The sequence below is a fragment of the Amblyomma mixtum genome, chromosome 4 (assembly GCF_055824585.1).
Source record: "Amblyomma mixtum isolate Tamu chromosome 4, ASM5582458v1, whole genome shotgun sequence".
NCBI classification, from domain to species: Eukaryota; Metazoa; Arthropoda; class Arachnida; order Ixodida; family Ixodidae; genus Amblyomma; species Amblyomma mixtum.
In genome coordinates this window covers 147432695-147452409 of record NC_143015.1, presented here as the reverse complement: position 1 = coordinate 147452409, position 19715 = coordinate 147432695, and the positions used below count along the sequence as shown (strand labels likewise).

The 19715-nt window shown below is 50.5% G+C and overlaps 1 protein-coding gene and 1 long non-coding RNA gene across 3 annotated transcripts; one reads left to right on the top strand and one right to left on the bottom strand.

Moving 5' to 3' along the window:
- The first annotated feature begins 227 nt into the window (after nt 1-227).
- Nucleotides 228-6404, top strand: LOC149348680 (uncharacterized). Its single transcript, XM_089541824.1, has 3 exons — nt 228-360; nt 3468-5464; nt 6390-6404. Exons 1-3 carry the CDS (start codon nt 228-230, stop codon nt 6402-6404), a joined length of 2145 nt encoding a protein of 714 aa, XP_089397950.1.
- On the bottom strand, nt 558-11926 carry LOC149348679 (uncharacterized). 2 transcript variants are annotated; one of them, XR_016292799.1, is made up of 2 exons: nt 11676-11926; nt 558-633 (listed from the first exon to the last, which is right to left on the bottom strand). It is a non-coding gene; the product is annotated as an uncharacterized LOC149348679 (long non-coding RNA). The 2 variants fall into 2 exon arrangements; XR_016292798.1 differs by lacking the exon at nt 558-633 and adding an exon at nt 10289-11301.
- Nucleotides 11927-19715: the final 7789 nt, after the last annotated feature.

Sequence of the window (19715 nt, the reverse complement as noted above, 5' to 3'; positions counted from 1 at the left end):
GCTGAGCAAACTGGAAGTTCGAGTAAACAAAGCCCTTTCTTGAATTGAAAAAGACTGCTGCGTTCGTGCGAGGTTGCAAAACGGGTGGACAGCAATTTGCGCCCGCTGTCAACCCCACGGTCCAGTGGTCGTCGCTCTTTCGACGTGGTGCAGACAGTTCCGAAAAGCCTAAGGCCTGACCCTCACTACGACTACAGTCCACAAAGCAAAGACCCGAGAAGGGTTACATGGGCACAGCCGCGAGGGGAAATCAGCTCTGCAGGGTGGTCCTACCCCGCTCACTGCACGAAGCATCTTCCGAGTGGCCGGCCCCCATCATATCGGACTGTGTCGGTGGTGATGGAAAACATTTATTTACAGGTAAACTTCGGGAGATGAGGTATGAGCTGACCCAAAGGGGGCCAGCCCTCACAAGTACTAGGTGGAGGTCCCTAGTTCGGGACCCCAGTGGCGTCGGCCGCTGCCCGGGCTCGCGCGACCAGGGCCCGTTGTGCCTGCAGGTAAGAGCAGCCGAGCAGGGTCGCCTCCCAGTCCTCCCGGGTTGGGATGGGGTGAGGGGGGATAGCAGGGTTGGAGGGGCAGGCCCACACCATGTGGTAGATGTCCGAAGACTTCTCCGCACAGTGCGGACAGCTGCCAGAGAAAGAAGGGTCAAAGTGTTTTAGAGCTGCCGGGCACAGCAAAGTATTTGTATATAGGCGAAGCAGAAGCCGCTCCTCCGCCTTTGAGAGACCTTTACACGGGCGGGGATAAAGACTATGGCCAGATTGATAAAGTAAAGAAACGTCTTTAAACGAGTAAGCTGGAGTGAATTCGAGTTCCTGATCGTCGGGGTCGGAGGGGAATGTCCGGTGAGAGAGCGCGCGGGCGGCGGCGTCAGCTGCCTCATTTCCCTCAAGGCCCATGTGAGCAGGAGCCTAAACGATACGCCGGTGAGCGGGGTCCCCGGTATAGACGCTGTTTTGGAGAATGCGGTAGGCTAGATACGGTACCCAGCCCTGGTCGACGTTCCGACATGCCCCTCGCGAGTCGGAAATAATTGTTTTTGAATTGGAATGAGATGCAGCCAAAGCAATGGCGACCTCCTCCGCGTGTGTTATGTCACGGGCTCGGAAAGTAAGGCCGTTCACTGTTTTGGATTCGTGGACGACTGCGGCCGTGAACCATCCCCCATGGTGGGGGCCGGAGGCATCCACGTAGAATCCACGTACTGGGAAAAAGTAAAAATGAACAAGCGCGGCTGGCTTTGGAAGCTTTCCACATAAAGGAAAACGCGGTAGATTGTATCAGTGACACGTCCGTGGCTCTGTACGTTGCCGAAATCAACTTTTTGCGTTCGCGTCTGCGTTAACAGCCGTTGGCATGACTATTGTGGTTAGAGATTGCTTTTGAGCATGCGTGGCCAGGTGTATAAGTAAGCGTTTCAAGGAAGAAATAAACAGTTGTTAGTGCGCTTGTGTTTGTCCCTGTGTCTTTCTTCGTGGTTCGTCCTTTGATTGCGCATCCTTTACCTTCACAACATCATGTACCAACTAGGCCCTACCCAAGTTTTGTTCACGTAGAATACGCCGGGTTTTGATCCATAGTGGCGGGCCAGGGCTTCCGCCCGCGCCAGGCGCCGGCCATTATGGTCCTCACGGTTCATGTTCGCGGGAAGAGGGCGCACGTGGAGGGCGCATCTCCACTGGGATGGAATACGTACGCGCTCTTCCATGAAAGTGGTGTGTTGGATGTGTAGTCGGGCAAGAAGGCGGCGACCCGACGATGTCTTCGAGAGACGTGTGTATTGGTTGGTCAAGTGAGCTTCCCGGAGCTCCCGAAATGTGTTCACCATGCCCAGCCCCAGGAGGCGCTTGTTGGAGGTGGTCACGGGGAGGTCCAGAGCCCGCTTAATAATTTTGCGGAGGATGACTTCGAGTGAATCCTCGTCTTGCTTCCGCAGGTGGAGGTATGGAGTCGAATGGAGGTGGAGGTATGGAGAATTCGACTGGTTACAAATGCATGCACCAGCCGCAAGGCGTCCTTACATCGTAACCCCCCGCGCTTGTTAGAAACCCGGCGGACTAAGCGGCCCACCTGGTCCCCCACCTGACGGAGTTTGGCCAATGTTGTTTCTGACCGTCTGTCTTGATGTATAAAGAGCCCCAGTACCCGGACTTCGATTTTTTCAGGGATTGGACCTGTCTCAAGAGACAATGAAATTTTGGCTGTTGTTAAGAGTGGACAACTAGACCTGGCGCCGGCGGCAGAAGCATAGACGACGACGGACGGGGGTTGTTGCTCTCCAAATCACCGAACCTCCGAACCGATCGAAGGACGCTGTCTCCCACGGGCCTGGGAGAAATTACTGTCAGACGAGTGTCGTCGTTAGGCAGAGATGCGGCGAGAACTTGTGACAGCAGCAGCAACGCTGTAAGCAGAGATGCACAAGAAGCACGGCGGAAGCAGCGGTATACGTTGGCCGAGTCGGCCTTCGGGTCACCGGACTGGATGATGCTACGCAAGGTCACGCTGAGCGAGGCTGCTAATTGAAAGACGCTGTGTCGAAGGGGTCTCGTGCTTCGGCCATCCGGCGGGGGAGTTCGAGAAGGTTCAACCACCTGCGAGAAGACTGCGGGATTCTGCTTTCCCACGGAGGCAACGCACAGAAAACTTGCGGCAGTGGTCAAGGTGACGCATCTGTGTTTGATGACTGTCTTCCCCTTCTCATCCGCCGAGCTGTGAGAGAGCGAGAGAGCTTCGGCACCGCCCCGTGCCGTGGGTGGTACCGCCAGCGTCATCAATGGCCCATCCGATTGGACAACGTTAATCGAACCAAGTTCCCCAGTCAGGGATCTGGGGAACGTGAACCGTATTTAACGGGATGTTGTGTGATCGGAGCATTGCATTGCATTCGATTCTCATCTGTAAATATGTAGAATAAACCCTTCTGTACAGTTTCCTCGATAGCGCAGTTCGTCAACGTCATTCGGAGCCGGTACCTGTGGGGCTAAACGAGTTAGTCATCTCCAGGACCCCTCCGTTCCTAACACTGGTTGGCAGCAGCTGGGATGGACCGTGCGACATCGTGCTTTCTCCACGGGTGAGCGTTTTGGTTTTTGCTATGGGATTCGCCAGGCTGTAGATTCAGAGAAAAATCTTGACTGGGAATCAAGGGTTTGTCATTTGAGAAGGGTTATTCTCAAGGCATTTTTTTTTGAGTTAGCAGAGCCAAAGCGGAGAAAGCGTCACAATGGACCTAATGAGATTGTTGAAGTCGGACTTGCTGTTGATATGCGAGGAACTGTCAGTGGAAGTTCAGAACAAAGTAACCAAAATTGAACTGGGCGAAATCATTCTTAAACATGTCAAGGATAACGATCACCTAGAAGTTACGTGGAATTTGGTACAGGGGGAAAAAGCCCGCAAAGAAAAACACGACCAAGAGGCTAAAGAGAAAGCCGAACAGGAGGAAAAAGCGCGCACAGAGGAAAAAGCGCGTAAAGAGGAAGCTGATCGGGAGTGGGAAAAAGAGAAAGAAAGAAAAAAATGGGAAGCTGAAAACGCTGAAAGGGATCTAAAGCGTATACAGCTTGAAAACGAAAAACAAAAAGAGGGCGTTGGTGCGAGAGCCGGAACTCCTGAAAGAGCAAGCGATGCAGAATCGTATCGAATGAACAGGTACATGCATTCGTATGAAATTGGTCGGGACATAGGACTGTACCTGGGCAATTTTGAGAGAACTTGTGAAAGAGAGAACTTTGCTCGCAGTACATGGCCACAACGGCTTCTGACCCTCTTGCCATGTGAAGTAGCTGAAGTCATAGCGAGACTTAGCACGAAAGACGCAGCAGATTATGACAAGGTAAAAGCCAGCCTGCTGAAAAGATACCGGCTTTCAGCCGAAGCTTTCCGACAGCGCTTCAGGAGCACAATCAAAAACGATAGCGAGGGCTATCCGGATTTCGCGTATGGCCTTAAGACTAACCTGCTAGAATGGCTAAAAGGAGCTGAGGTTTACGAAAGCCGAGACAAAATCATCGAGTGTTTTTGCCTTGAGCAATTTTACCGAAGCATTCCACAAGCAGTGAAACTGTGGGTTCAAGACAGGGAAAAGGTCGACACAGTTGAAAGAGCCGCTGAGCTGGCAGAGGAGTACGTTTCGCGCAGAAGGTTGAGCACTGAAGGGGGTGCGTCACACGCTCGAAACACAATGCGAGATCAAGGACCTAGCCGAAAGAAGCAGCTTGCTAGAAGTTCTGGACAGTCGGAGTCGTCAAAGAAAGCGCCAGAAAAGCAAGAAGAACAGTCAAAGAGAGAGGGAGCAGACAAAGCCGGGAAAAGAGAGTTCGAGGCTAGTAGGCCACAGCGTTGCTACAACTGCAATCGTGTCGGGCACTTTGCAGCCAAATGTCCAAAGCAGCGTGTTGTGTTCTCGTGCATCGATGATAGCGACGAGAATTTAGAGCTCCTTAGGCCGTACTTGCACGAAATGCAGGTTAACGGGAAACCTTGCAAAGTGCTTCGTGATAGCGCCGCGACGATGGACGTTGTCCATCCGTCCTATGTTACAGCGGACGATTTCACGGGGGAAGTGTCGTGGATAAAACAGGCGGTAGAAGAACACAGTGTATGCCTGCCGATGGCTAGAGTAAAGATTTGCGGGCCGTTTGGAGAGCTGTTAACTGAGGCCGCAGTTTCGAAGGTCGTGCCACTTCAATTCCCATACCTTTTCTCGAATCGATCCGACCAATTGCTACGCGAGAGAGGCCAGAAACTCGGAAGTGGGGTGATACAAGCTTTGACAAGGTCTAAAACTCTCCAGCTCGCTTCTCAATTGAGCCAGATTCCCGAACTTCAGGTAGCTAGAGATGCACCAGCCAACTTATCGTTGGAAGCCAATCAGGAGGGTGAAGAGCCACCAGGGCATAAAAGGCAGACGGATGACCGAGCAGATGAGCGACCAGACACTTCGATCACTGAGTCGGTAAATGAGGCAGAGAGGGCTGAAGGGTCCGTTTTATCTCCAGCTTCGCGTAACTTTGATCGCCTTCTGCAGGTGAACAGGGAGTCCCTAATAAAAGAACAAAAACAGGACCCTACATTGGAAAGATTAAGCCTTACAGCCGAAGAGGGAATCGCGAGACGCAACATAACGATGCATGAGAAAGGAGGCTTACTGTACCGACACTATCAGGACAGAAAAGGCAAAACACTTGATCAGTTGGTCGTGCCTGAAAGGTACCGAGCGGATATTCTGAGTCTCTGCCACGGTAATGGCTGGTCAGGACATCTCGGAATCAATAAAACAAAGGAGCGGCTGTTAATGGAATATTACTGGCCAGGATGTTTCAAAGATGCAGAACGCTACGTGAAATCGTGCGATGCCTGCCAGCGCGTGGGCAAGCCGGGAGAGACATGGAAGGCTCCACTAAAAATTGTACCATTGATCTCGGAACCTTTCCGCCGGCTTGTAATAGACACAGTAGGCCCGTTGCCTAAAACAAAGTCAGGCTATAAGTACCTGCTCACTATGCTTTGTCCCGCCACAAAATTTCCCGAAGCAGTTCCATTGAAGGATTTGAGCTCCGCAGAAATAGTTGACGCTCTTTTGTCGGTGTTCGCGCGCATAGGATTTCCGGCCGAAATCCAGGCCGATCAAGCGACAGTCTTTACAAGCGCTTTGACGACCACGTTCCTAGAAAGGTGCGGAGTAAAAATGCTACACAGCTCGGTGTATCATCAGCAGTCTAACAGTGTAGAAAAGTGGCATTCGGTGCTGAAGCGGGTGTTACGTGCTCTTTGTTACGAGCACAAAGCCGACTGGGAGGACTGTCTGCCGGCCACACTGTTCGCTTTACGAACAGTGCCCCACGAAGCCACGGGGTTCACCCCAGCAGAACTTGTATACGGAAGAACCCTCCGCTCTCCCCTCCGAATGCTGAGAGAAATGTGGGAAGGGACAGGAGAGAACCAGACAGTGGTTGAGTACGTGCTTCAGCTACTGGACCGCCTTAACGATAAAAGGGAGTTAGTAAACCAAAATATGAAAACTGCCCAGGAGGCCGCCAAGGTCTATTATGACAAAAACACCCGCCTTCGAGCTTTCACCGCGGGCGATCGCGTGATGATACTCCGGCCATCGAGAAAGAACAAGCTAGAAGTTCACTGGGATGGTCCAGTGGAAGTTTTGCAGAAACTTTCAGACACTAATTATGCGCTAAAGGTTCCAGGCAGAGGAAAGCAGGTGAAAATCTATCACTGCAATCTGATGAAGCCGTTCGTGGAACGTAGCGGGATCGTCAATCTGACGCTAAATGAACCGGAAGAGCCGGACGGCGAGAGTCCAGATTGGAAGGAAAGCGCTGACGCTAGTGGCCTCATGGAGAACATCTTGGCTCTTTCCGTAGGTGCAGAATTTCTAAGCTCGGCCCAGATCGACGCGCTAAAGCAGTTGTTGAGCAAATTCGCCGATCTATTTAGCAGCCGCCCAGGAAAGACACATCTCCTGACACATGAAATAGAGCTCACGTCTGATGAGCCGATTCGGTCGAAGCCCTACAGGGTATCACCACGGCAAAAAGAGGTAATGGAAGCTGAAATTCAGCGCATGTTAATGTTAGGGGTTATAGAGCCCGCGGAAAGTGACTATACCTCACCGCTGATCCTGGTTGAAACCCCAGGCAAGGATCCTCGCCCATGCGTGGATTACAGAAAGCTGAATGCGATTACCAAGGATCAGCTTTACCCGATTCCCAACATAGAGGAAAGGATAGAAAGGGTGAGCGGCGCAAAATTCATTTCCACCCTCGATCTCGTGCGCGGATATTGGCAGGTTCCCCTCTCGGAAAGCGCGAGCCGGTATGCTGCTTTCATATCGCCAGCAGGCACCTTTCGACCCTTAATGCTTAGTTTTGGGTTGAAGAATGCCCCCTTCAGCTTCTCGAAACTCATGGACATCGTACTAAAGGATATGCAGGGCTTTGCGCTCCCCTATTTAGACGATGTCGCTATTTTTTCGGACACCTGGGAAGAGCATCTAGAGCACCTATCGAGCGTGCTTTCTAGTTTGCGACAGGCCGGACTGACGTTGAAAAGGGAAAAGTGTAGGTTTGGTTGCGCTCATGTGTCCTACTTGGGCCACGTTGTAGGCCAGGGAACTAGGAGCCCATCCGAGTTAAAAATTGCCCCGATAGCGGCATTTCCGCAGCCACGGACGAAGACAGACATTCGCTCCTTTTTGGGATTGGTTGGATACTACCAGCGGTACATACCGAGCTACTCACAGCGGGCAAGTCCCTTAACTGACGCCTTACGAAAGGGAGCACCCAGTGACGTACACTGGGATGACCTAAAAGAAAACTCCTTCCGGAGCCTGAAGGAAGCGCTCGTGTCCCGATCTTTGCTTCGGACCCCTGACTATGGTAGGGAGTTTATAGTCCAGTGTGACGCCAGTGATAGAGGACTGGGTGCTGTTTTAAGCCAAGTGGGCGACGACCACGAAGAACACCCGATTCTGTACGTCAGCCGCAAGCTGACCTGTAGAGAAGAAGCGTACAGCGCTTCAGAAAAAGAGTGCGCGTGTTTGGTTTGGGCGGCACAGAAGTTGTCGTGTTACCTGTACGGCGCAAAGTTCATCTTTGAGACTGATCATTGCCCTCTAACCTGGCTGCGACAAATGTCTCCCAAAAATGGTCGATTGCTCAGATGGAGTCTAGCTCTCCAACAGTACAATTTCTCGGTGCGTTACAAGAAGGGAAAACTGCACGGAAATGCTGATGGCTTAAGCCGACTATTTTAAGCGGGAGAAATTAGGACAACCTACTGTGTGTGTGTTTTTTTTTTTCTTTAACCTTGGCCCAAGCGGTCCGTCTTGGGCGATTTCAAAGGGGATATTTTGCGCTTTCTTGGCACCAAAATTACGCCAAAATTCAGTAATGTTTTAGTAAACATTTATTGTCATTGTGGGAAGCCTGGTGGGTCTTTGGCAAATTCCGAGCGCTTGCTTGTGGGTCAGTGCCCTGTCTCGTGGAACAGTCCACTGATGCCATTCTTTGTTGAATGTTCGTGCTTGGATGCCATTTCTGGAAACCAGCCCTTCCACCCGACTCCGGCCTCATCTCTTCCTGCCCAGCGGTCGTGAACGCTGGCCATTCGAGATTTTTCGGGCCGCGGACGAGCTGTTAAGAGTGGACAACGAGACCTGGCGCCGGCGGCAGAAGCATAGACGACGACGGACGGGGGTTGTTGCTCTCCAAATCACCGAACCTCCGAACCGATCGAAGGACGCTGTCTCCCACGGGCCTGGGAGAAATTACTGTCAGACGAGTGTCGTCGTTAGGCAGAGATGCGGCGAGAACTTGTGACAGCAGCAGCAACGCTGTAAGCAGAGATGCACAAGAAGCACGGCGGAAGCAGCGGTATACGTTGGCCGAGTCGGCCTTCGGGTCACCGGACTGGATGATGCTACGCAAGGTCACGCTGAGCGAGGCTGCTAATTGAAAGACGCTGTGTCGAAGGGGTCTCGTGCTTCGGCCATCCGGCGGGGGAGTTCGAGAAGGTTCAACCACCTGCGAGAAGACTGCGGGATTCTGCTTTCCCACGGAGGCAACGCACAGAAAACTTGCGGCAGTGGTCAAGGTGACGCATCTGTGTTTGATGACTGTCTTCCCCTTCTCATCCGCCGAGCTGTGAGAGAGCGAGAGAGCTTCGGCACCGCCCCGTGCCGTGGGTGGTACCGCCAGCGTCATCAATGGCCCATCCGATTGGACAACGTTAATCGAACCAAGTTCCCCAGTCAGGGATCTGGGGAACGTGAACCGTATTTAACGGGATGTTGTGTGATCGGAGCATTGCATTGCATTCGATTCTCATCTGTAAAGATGTAGAATAAACCCTTCTGTACAGTTTCCTCGATAGCGCAGTTCGTCAACGTCATTCGGAGCCGGTACCTGTGGGGCTAAACGAGTTAGTCATCTCCAGGACCCCTCCGTTCCTAACACTGTGCACTTTGGTGAGGGGCGTATGTGCACAAATTCAGACTTTTGGGTGGAGCATTGGAGGCCGCAGCGGCGAGCATAACGGTCCACTACGGTCGCCGCCTCCTGCAGGTTGGCTTCAATGTCTCCAAGGCAACCCTGTGTGGCCCACAGGGTGATGTCATCGGCGTACAGCGCATGCTGTACACCGGTGACAGCGCCCAGCTGGGCCGGTAGGTGCATCATAGCCAGATTGAATAAAAGGGGAGAGAGCACCGCGCCCTGTGGTGTACCCCTGGTTCCTAAATGAAAAGGGCCATGTTCCTTATCCTGGATTCGAATGTAAGAATGTCTGTCTGTCAAAAATTGCCGAATGTATTGAAAGGCGTTTCTGCCGCAGTTAGTTTGAGAGAGGTGGGTGAGAATGATCTCGTGGGTAACGTTGTCGAATGCTCCCTTCAAACCCAAGGCGAGTACGACCTTGTCATTGTGAGCGCATTCGACGGGGTCGAGGACAGCCCGATTGAGTTGTAGCAGGACATCCTGTGCAGATCTCTGTGGGCGAAACCCGAACATGGTGTCTGCGAAAAGATGTTTGGATTCCATGAACTCGGACAGCCTGTCGCCTACCATCGTCTCCATGAGTTTGCCCACACAAGAAGTCAGAGAGATGGGGCGGAGGTTGTCCGTGTTGATGGCCTTTCCAGGTTTAGGAATGAAGGTGACCAGGGCGGTCTTCCAGTCGATGGGGAGTGGTACTTCCCCAAGCCAGATTGAGTTAATGTAATTCAGTAAAGACAAGTATGTCGGGTCGGGGAGGTTGGCTAACAATTTGACTGTAATTTTGTCCCGACCCTGAGCGGTGCCACGTTTCATTTTTGCCAGGGCCGCCCTCAGGTCATGGAGCTGGAATGGTTGATCCAGCTCAACGTTCTCAGAACCTGCATAAGAGTACGCCGGCCCGCGGGGGTCCTGTGTGGTGCACAAGTACTGGTCCCGGAGCTTGTGCGCCAACTGAGTTGTGTTGCCCTGAAAGCTGTGTATGGCTCTTTGGAGGTGTTTTTGAGTTTCCGTGCGTGTTTGCGTGGGGTCAATTAGGGCGCGAAAAAGTCGCCACGTGTTCCGGCTGGACATTTGCCGCGCGGCCGTGTTGCATCGTGCCACCCAGTTGGGGTCGGCGAGTTGGGCCGCATACTCAGCCGCTCGTTGAGTGAGCTCGGCGATGCGAGCTTTAAGTTTCCGGTTGTGCTTCTGCCGACGCCACCGACAGACGAGGCAATGCCGGGCCTCCCAGAGGTGGAGCAGGTGGTTGTCCACATCAAAAACCGCCTCTGAGAGCTGAATTTGAGTTTCGGAGGAGCGAACGCTAGAGACCAATTGTTCTGACCAAGACTGGTAGCCTTGTTCATGTATTGGTGTGGCAGTGTTATAATTTTGCCTGAACTTGGTCCAATCTGGGAGTCGGGCTTGTGTTGTTGGTCGCGCGAAAGGATAGGTCCTAATCGTAATGTTCAGGAGGCAGTGGTCGCTGCCGAGGGTTTCCTCGGTGTTGACCCAGTCTGCATACTGAATGTTGTGGGTGAAGGTCAAGTCCGGACACGTATCCCTTGTCACGGAGTTGCCTATACGAGTTGGATGGATGGGGTCAGCGTTGACGCAAGCTCCGCCAACTTGCGTCCCCGCTTCCCTTCACGGCAGTAACCCCACATCCGAGAGGGAGCGTTGAAATCGCCCACAATCAGGAGGGGGTCCCGACCCGCAACTCTCAGCGCGCGGCTAAAGAGGTCCGCGAATGATACATTCGGCAATTTCGGATTGCAGTATATATTGAGTATGTGTAACGGTGGGTCCTGCTTGCGGAGTGGGAGGAGGGTCACCATTACATAGGAGTATTCAAGTTGTATGTCTAAGTCGACCTGGTTGGCTGTATAATTTCTATGAACGCAGAGACAAGACGAGGGGTCCTGCTGGAACGTCGTATAATTTGTTAGTGTGGCGCCTTTCCCTGGCTCTTGGAGGGCAACCACCGCTGGCAAATGCTCAAAGGTTGATAGGAAAAGCCGGAGGTCGGCGCGCTTGGAACGGGACCGGAGCCCCCGACAGTTCCATTGAGTAATCGTAATGGGGGAAGCCGATTTGGAAAGGGGGGAGCGCCTACACCGAGGGTGTCCCGCCATGCTCAGATTTTGACGTGATAGGTTGTAGTGAGGCTGCCCCCGAGCCAGATACCAGGGGCTGAAGCTCAGCACCTGGAAGGGGGCAGCTGTCTTCTTCATCGTCGAGGTCATTGACTCGCCGGGATAATCTAGAGGGCCGACCAGATACGTCCTTAAGGGGACCGGCTCTGCGAGAAAGGCGGGGGTTACACGCGACGTGTTGAGCGATCATAGAGGGGATAGCCTCCATGACTCGAGCTATAAGGCGTTCCATCGCTGTCTCCAACAAGGTGTCAAATTTGGTATTGAGACGGGCTTCGAGTTCAGCAAGGGAAGGTTCCATAGCCGGTGTCGCCGCCGTCTCGCTCTCCATAGCCTCTGTGTCGGGGTTACTAGGGGGATGGGGAGTTGTTCTAGCCTCTAAGGCTTCAATTTTGGCAAGTAGCATCTCGTTTTGGGCCCGGAGAGAAGCTACAAGGTTGTGGAGCTCAGCGTCAGCCGCCGAGCGAGGGGCAGGGGAGAAGAGGTGGGAGGAGGAGGCAACCCTGCCTGAACCGCTCACCTGTTTGCCATTTTTGACAGCGTTGGCCCAGGAACCGGCCGCGCCATTCTTGTCTTGGGAGCGGGCTTGCTTCTCCTGGCCGCCGTGTGGGGGCGGTGGTGGCACTTGACAGCCCTTGACGTCCTTCCCGCTGGTAGGCGTCTGTTGTTTTGAAGCGTCGCTGCCGACGCTACCAGGGTGATGTGGCTGCCTGCCCGTCACGCTGGATTTCCCGCCCTTAGGGGCGGCTGGCTTGTTGGGACGGTATTTTGCAGTGCAGTCCGCGAGTTCGTGGCATGGCCACCACCACAAACTGCACACTTGGCCATACACTGGTGAGGGGCCCGCACCCCCTCTTTTATGGGTGCCTGCTGTCCACACAGGCCACACTTATCTTGTGCTGGGTTGGGGCAAGCGTCTGCCCGATGGCCGACAGTTCCACACAAGCTGCAGGCTGGAATAGTGCCCAAATACGGCTGCACTGAGACGATTTCAGAGTTGTAGTGGACGTATTTTGGCTTAACCGTGCCGGCAAAGGTGAGCCGGGCCTTGTTTGAGTTGCCGAACTTACGGATATCCAGTAGAGTGCCGCTCCTCCACTGCACGCTAGGTTGAAGAGATTCGGACGTCTCATGGTTGGCCACCGTAATGACTCCATAACAGGCGTCCTATTCATGTTCTTTGAGATGGCCGGCGAGAGGCACATCTCCTATGGTCGATTTGATGGAAAAATCTCCCAGCAGACGGTCTGCGACGTGGTAGTTCCGGATGCTGGCGAGGATCAAATTTTGGTCCTTGTATAAAAGGAGGCTCAACTCGGACGCCTTAGGCGCCCCGAGGAAAGCGCCGAACGCGGCACCGAGCTCGCCGTATTGAAAGACGTCCCGGATGGCCAATGACTTCCGGGGCTTTATGACGATGACAAAGTCGTCTGGGTGAAATTTTGGTGAAGGCTTGGGCCTCCACTTGGTAACAGGGTTGCGGCCCTTTGGGCCGGCGTCCTTCGCCTTTTGCGAGGCGGGAGCTTGGCGGGTAGCAGCAGCCTTGTCGGTGGTTTGCGTGGCGTTCGCCGCTATCTTGGCCTCGCGTGACCGGCGCTCAAGCAGACGTAGAAGATTTGCATTGCGGATCGAGTCCGCGGATGCCGATTTGGGTTCCACAGTGACGGGAACGGTCGACCAAGACATGGCGTCCGGGTCATAGCCGCGTTGCAGAAGTGTTTCTTCCATCTTGCCGAAAGAAGCGGCTCCCTCACAGCCGAACGCCGGCGCAGCCGTTAGGCTTAGCGTAGGCGCCGGAGGCGGCAAGGAAAAACCGCGTTAAAATTTGTAAAAGGGGGCCCACCTATACGAATTTGGTGTCCACGGGTGCCGATGAACTTGCCGAATCCAAAGGGGGCGAAATTGATGGGATCCAATGACTTGAGTCGTGGCTCCTGTCAAAAAATGACGGAGCCGAAGCGCCACACGTCTTGCAGACGCCCCGCCAGAGGGCGCGATCCGACTGTGTCGGCGCGCGCGGTGCCGAGCTTCAATACCAGCGTGCTCGAGGTGGCACCCGTGGCCTCAGGCCAACCGGCTCTCGGAGCCGTTAATACGAGAATTGAAACAGAGATAGCTGAGAAAAATATGTACAGAAAACTCGGCCGCCACCCACGCGGCTTCTGTACTCGCTCGCTTCAGGCTTGGAAACTCCTTGGGCTCTAGGCCTCGCGCTCCCTCGATGCGAACCAAATGGCTGGTTCTGGCATTGAAGCTTCTTGAAGAAAAAATGGGCTTATCATGTTGAAAAGGAAAAACATGTTGCAGCGCAATCAACCTCGCACTCAAGAAAGCATGCCGCATGTCCTAGCGATTCAAATTCACTCTAGGCCTAGCACTTGCCAAGTCAGGACAAAGAGCCTTCCTCAACCCGGACAGACAGTAGTCCAATCGTCCAATGTTCCAAGAGCAGGCCCCACGTTGGGCTGCCAGATGTGGCCTTGCAATAGGGGAATAAAAAATTCAGGGAGGCAGTTTGTTGACCTAAAGTGCGGTGAGGCGAAAGCCTTAAGCGCGGTGTTGCTGCTTGAGTCACTGATGTGTGGTTAAGATGTTAAGCTTCACCTCTGAGAATGGAACGCGACAGTGTCTTGCAACGCTGCCAGGAAGTCCACAGAACGCCATCGCCCGTTCGGCTCTTCGCCTTGCTCGTCGGTAAACTGGTTTTTGAGGAAAGGAAATGTATCTGTCTCGCATATCTCGGTGGACACCTAAACCTCGCCGTAAGGGAAGGGAGGAAGATGGGAGGGAACGAAGACACCGTATTCATTATAGGCGCTTTTGTTCATTCCAAACCATCGTGCTGGCATGGCGGAGTGGTTGCGTGCTCGTCTCGCACTCCGAGGACTGGTTCGATTCCCCAACTCGACCAATTTCCTACTCGGTTTTATTTATTTATCTGGTCTGAGTAAAAATTAGGCAAATTGGCTAATTAAATAATTACCTAAACTCAGTTCCACTTGGAGCATCACTATACCATCCCTTTCATTGGCTGCACGGTTACTAGCCAAAGTACAATCACCCTTGTTTGAAATTCGCGCACTGTGACGTCACGACTGATTCAACCAATTGAAAAGCGTGACATTTCTGTCGACAACTCCTGCTTACAATGATGAGGCATTAAAGGCTTCTGCCTTAATACGTTTTCCCCGCTTAATCACGGCCTACACAGCTCATAACCGTCTGGCCCCAACCCGTGATCGCTCACGCTACCGAGGGCACTCCGATCACGACGGGCCTTGCTCTGAGTGAGGGGAGCAAAGGACGGGCACTCTGGCTGACACAAACTTTAATTTATTACTAAACATCCATAAAGGCAGCTAGCAAAAAAAAAAAATGTGCGAAAGAATCGACGTCCGTGGGATCCGTGCTCGGGCCACTGTTGTTCTTATTATACATTAATGATTTGCCAGAAAATATTATTTCTAAAATTCGGTTGTATGCAGACGATTGTGTGATATACAGTTCAATTAACACCCCTGAGGATCACGCGCAACTAAATCAGTCATTCGTGTCATTCTGCTCATGGTGTGAAACATGGCAAATGCAAATAAACTTTCGTAAATCTGTATACATGTCATTCTGTAATCGCACAATACCATCTTCTTACACCTACTCATTCAAAGATAACTCTCTGAATCAAGTGTCCGAGTACAAATATTTAGGTCTTCTTTTTTCTTCTAACTTGTCCTGCTCAAAGCATATTAACACAATATCCAATAATGCAATGCGGATGCTCGGTTATCTAAAACGTACACTTAGTGTTGCCCCCCAAGAAACTAAACTGGTAACATACAAAGCTTTAATTCGTCCACTTTTGGAGTATGGGTCAATAATCTGGAATACTCATAAACAGTCCGATATCAGTAAGCTGGCATCCGTCCAAAGGAAAGCAGTACGGTTTATTTGCCGACGGTATGACAGAAATTTTTCACCTTCATCCACTCTTCCTGCCATAGGCCTTTCCCTCCTTTGTACCCGCTGCAACAATGAGTGTTTAAAATATTTTCATGGTATTGTTAATTCATCCCGCTTGGCTTCATTGTCTGAGTATTTGCATTTTTCAGCATCTTCATCTACAAGGAGCTACCACCCATTGAATGTAACACCCATTCACGCGCGCACTGATATGTTCAAATTTAGTTTTTTTTTCCTCGTGTTATCGAACGATGGGATTCTTTACCCGGTGATATACGCTCCCTGGAACCAAACCTATTTTTCAATGTTGTTGCAAAACTGTGATTAGTCTGTTGCATTTCTGTTCTGTATTTTAGTGATGTTCACTTCTGAATATGTTGTCCCTCTCTGCCTTTTTTTTTTTTCTTCCTCCCACTCCTGCAATAGCCCCATCGGGGCTGCAGTATATGTAAATAAATAAATAAATCCGACGAGGGAACGTTAACCCATGTTAGGGCAATGGAGAAACGCCGCATCATGACAGAAATTTTGAGATGCCAAAAAAGCGGCCTTCAGCGGCCTTCTTGAGACGCTGCCCCCTGCGTGACTTGCAACATTCATCACGAGTTTTTCAGCCATGCTATATGGTTAATCACTCGCTGGAGTGGCGCTCGGTTCCTCACTGTATACTACATATATCGCACTTTCTAACGCCCGAGGATTGAAATCTCTGCGAATAACTGAGATGTTTTCCGGTATGAGAAGTATAAAAGCTTTACGCATAAAGGACAAGAATGGGTTCAGTAAATTAGTCGCATGCCTAGCTATACCTGGCACTAAGTTTCCAGTGGGTGTTAAAAATATTTTTTAAAGGGGAGCTTTTACTGACTTTTTTTCGCATAAAACAGTGATGGCGTTACTTATAATTCGAGTGACACGCAAGCCATGCAGTATTTCGAAGAAAGGACATTGTATAATACTTAAGCGTTGACGACAGCAGGCTGTGCTTGAAAAGTGATTCGTTGATGGAAAAGGTCGGGATAATAAAGTGTCGCGGACGCTAATGTTTGCTGTAGAGGATAGATTCATTTATTTTCTTTTCAGGCTACAGGAGCCGCTATGTCGCATTTATAATGAGGGCTTACAGCTGCAAAAAAGTTCGTTGCTGTAGCAGCTCTCTATATATATTCTGGAGAAATGATCTTTATTTAGAGCTTCAAAAGCTTCTATTTCCTAACTGAACCAAGCGATGGCTGGACTCGCAACTTTCCAAATGTCAGGCCAAAGCTGCTCTCATTGCTTGAAGAGGTGCTGCACTTCACACCCCTACTGTCACGTAGAAATAGCCGCGATAGATTTAGCACATCCCTTACATCGCCGTTTAATTGTGCCCATTGCTGAGAGGCGCAGGGCCATATGGTCACTGATGGAAGATTCTGGACAACATCCAACGTTATTTTGTTCTCGGAGAGGAAAATTCCTGATTTTCCTACTAAGGGGCAAAGACGGCAATTCTTCTGAAAACGGATAACAGCATCATTAAAAGTGCAAAATGCATGCAGATCATTCAGAATGAAGTTGCGTGTGTGTGTTATCTTTGAGGTGAGCTTTTCAAACGCTTTTGTCCTAAAATGATCGTTTAAAACAACGCGAGAGGAGCTGCGAGGGCAAATGGAAGTTGGGGTAGTGTCCATTCTCCTTGAGAGAGCGAAATTACACCGCACCCTCTACCCAGTGCATACATCTGCCATGGTTACGAACAATCTGTCAATAGTTCCCTTGGGAATATGGAAGAGTAAGATTTTTCATGTCTAATAAACTTGTTTTGTTAACTGGGGACATTGTTCTTATCGCTGAACACCGATCATATATCATCACTTGAGTGCAGTGGAATGGCATGCTTTCCCTTATGTAAAAGAGGCTATGTTTGTAGCCACTGAGTGTGGACTGAAATTGGGCTTAAAGAGGGGGGGGGGGGGGGGGATTGCCGTCGTCGCCGGCGATGAGAGGAGGGTGAACAAGACTCTCCAGCTTGGAAAGAAGGAAAGAAGGGAAAAAAATGAGGAAAGCTGGCCAGTGGGGTGGCCAGCAAGGCTCGAGACGACGCTGCTAGCAGTCGCTCCTCCCGCACCCGAGGTACCCAAGCTGAGGCTCAACGAACGAACAAGGTGTTCCGCAGTCCCTGCATTTCTTCAGGCGTAGACTACAGCGCCAACGCAGCAGCATGTAAGTTTGGACACCCCAGCTTCTGCGTCATGTACTCGTTAACATGTAATTCTTGAATACATTCAATTTGTTCTAACCGCGTCTAGCGTTGTCTCTTCACCTCTCCGTCCCATATGGACCCACGCAGTATGAGGGTCTTCACATTTCCCTTGATCGGCTTTTGTGGGGTGAAATGTTTTGAAAATGGGTATTAGATCCCATTTTCTGTAGACCTAAACGTCTTGTGCAACCCCTATTTTGTGCCCAGGAGTAATTGTGCTATTAAAATTAATCATGATTTATTTCTTTTGCTCTAATGAAGCATCGCCCATATTTAATGAATAGCCAACGTAATCAGCTACTTGAAATATAGTTATCAAAGGTCAGTCTTTTGGAGGGTGACCACTGCACCCCAGTAGTTATTGCTGAGATGACAAAAAGGGGAGGGTGCGGGTACTATGATTACTGTGTTACTGTTTCTATCGTTGGACGGAAACCTTTTACATCGAGGATTGAGCACGCAAATTTTGAATGAAGGATCTAAAATTTTCAGATCGGGGCAACACTAAACTCCTTTAACAACAGAGTGTTTGGTATAAAAGGTAGCTGCTTTAAATTGGCTCATAAAAAAGCATTAATTTATTCGGAACGAGACGTCATCTCAAAAACTTTTGAAAAGTAAATCCCTCTGCGCTTAATTTACATGCAGAATACGGTCGTGGAGAATGCACTAAGTAGTCCCGTGGACTTACTATGTACTCCATAGTGTCTTTGACGCGTAAGGAATGTGACAAAGATGCCTGTCTGCATTTCTTAAAGGGTGGTAGAGAGCGCGGTAATCAGCCTAACAGAACCATAAAACATCAGGGAAACTGTGGAGAGATGGTATTTCGGCTCTACGTCCGAGAGCTGATCATTAGTTTTGAAGTACACCACAGCATAAGGCTTCATATTAACTTAGACCAATTGGAGACCACCATGTGAGCGGTGTTCATATAAAAGAGATTTTCTAACAAAAACTGCACTCTTTCGAAATAGATGAAAGTATCTTAAATGGCTGCCTGCATGAACGAATTGTAAGGCTTTTTATACACTTCTGCCCTTCGGGAGGCTCATTCATCATTTTGCCATCAGTTAATTAACTTAATTTTAGCACCCGAGCTACAGCTATATATCAGGCAGAATTGTTATGCTTCATCTTGAGCGAGGGAGCACTAGGTTGTCGATAATGTTGGCGCTGCTCTGACATTGACAGCAGTTTTGCGACACCAAAGTGTGCTGCTGTCGGGCGAGTTTTCCAGATGTGCTGCCAGCTATGTTACTTCCAACATGCACCGCTTCTTTTTTCTCTACGCAATACTGAATATACTCGCACGAGGAGCGATTAGTCTCTCGAAGATTAGAGCACATGTCGCGCATTCCATTGCCAGAGTGGCCAGATGTATGGGGAATAGCATAAAACGTTTATCGCTACGCCAAATACAGAACTGAAACGCATGAAGTGTTAGAACAAAACGTTGTAGATGCCCCGAAAACAAACAAATTCTAATGTAATTCATTTTATTTGTATGCTTTGCGAGAAGGTTTTGCGCCAATGCTCACTTCAAGGAGAGTCTTTTGTTTGCAAAAGAGCTCTCCGCCAAATGTCAGTGCTCAACCCACCAGCATGGCAGCATAATGACAAATTTGCAGAGCTCTTGTGCCTAAACACATTTAGCGCCATGTGAGTAACATTGCCGCTAAACGCATCGCAGCTAATTTAAAGTATAGTCGCTTCATAAAGAGCACGTATGCGAGCGCTGTGATGGGCCGCTTTGCTTCTGTACAAAATAAAACTTCTCTAGACAGCAGGCATTGCAATCATTAAAATGCAAGTCTCAAGAATTGCAGCTCAATTATGCGTGATAAATGTTGGCAGCTCCTTTTCCACTTTTTTAAACGAGATGAAACATTAACAGGCATAAAAAGAAAAAACTTTTTATGGAAAACGATGATCGCGGAGCGCAACCTGCGGCTTTGAATTTTTCTACAGGCCGAGAAGCCATTTGGGAGTGCTCCATTATTCTGATGACTTCTGGCCCCTGAGTCGAACTCCTCTCACGTTATATGTTTACTGAAACGGCTATAGACTGATTCGATTGAAATACGAACATTTTTTCGGCAATCTGGCTTCAATTCGGCTCTAAGTGCGCTATAGATCGAAGTCCATACCGTAGTGTAGGTAAGTGCATAGCGAAATGTGCAACGATAGCTGAGGCTATCGATAAATTTTAGCAGAGTCAGATGCAGTGGAGTCGTTTGTACTTCGAAAATGTTCGACGGCCCAGCTGACTATGGTAATGGTGCACTGGGCTCTTTATCCGGAACCAGTTAGCCCTCGCATCCGGGACCATTTTTTGTTTTCAGTTGGCGTCAGTTT

Coding starts and splice junctions, on each gene's coding strand:
- LOC149348680 (XM_089541824.1), top strand. CDS start 228: ATGGGCACAGCCGCGAGGGGAAATCAGCTCTGCAGGGTGGTCCTACCC. Junction 361..3,467: donor TGGAAAACATTTATTTACAG/GTAAACTTCGGG, acceptor AAGCGCGCACAG/AGGAAAAAGCGCGTAAAGAG.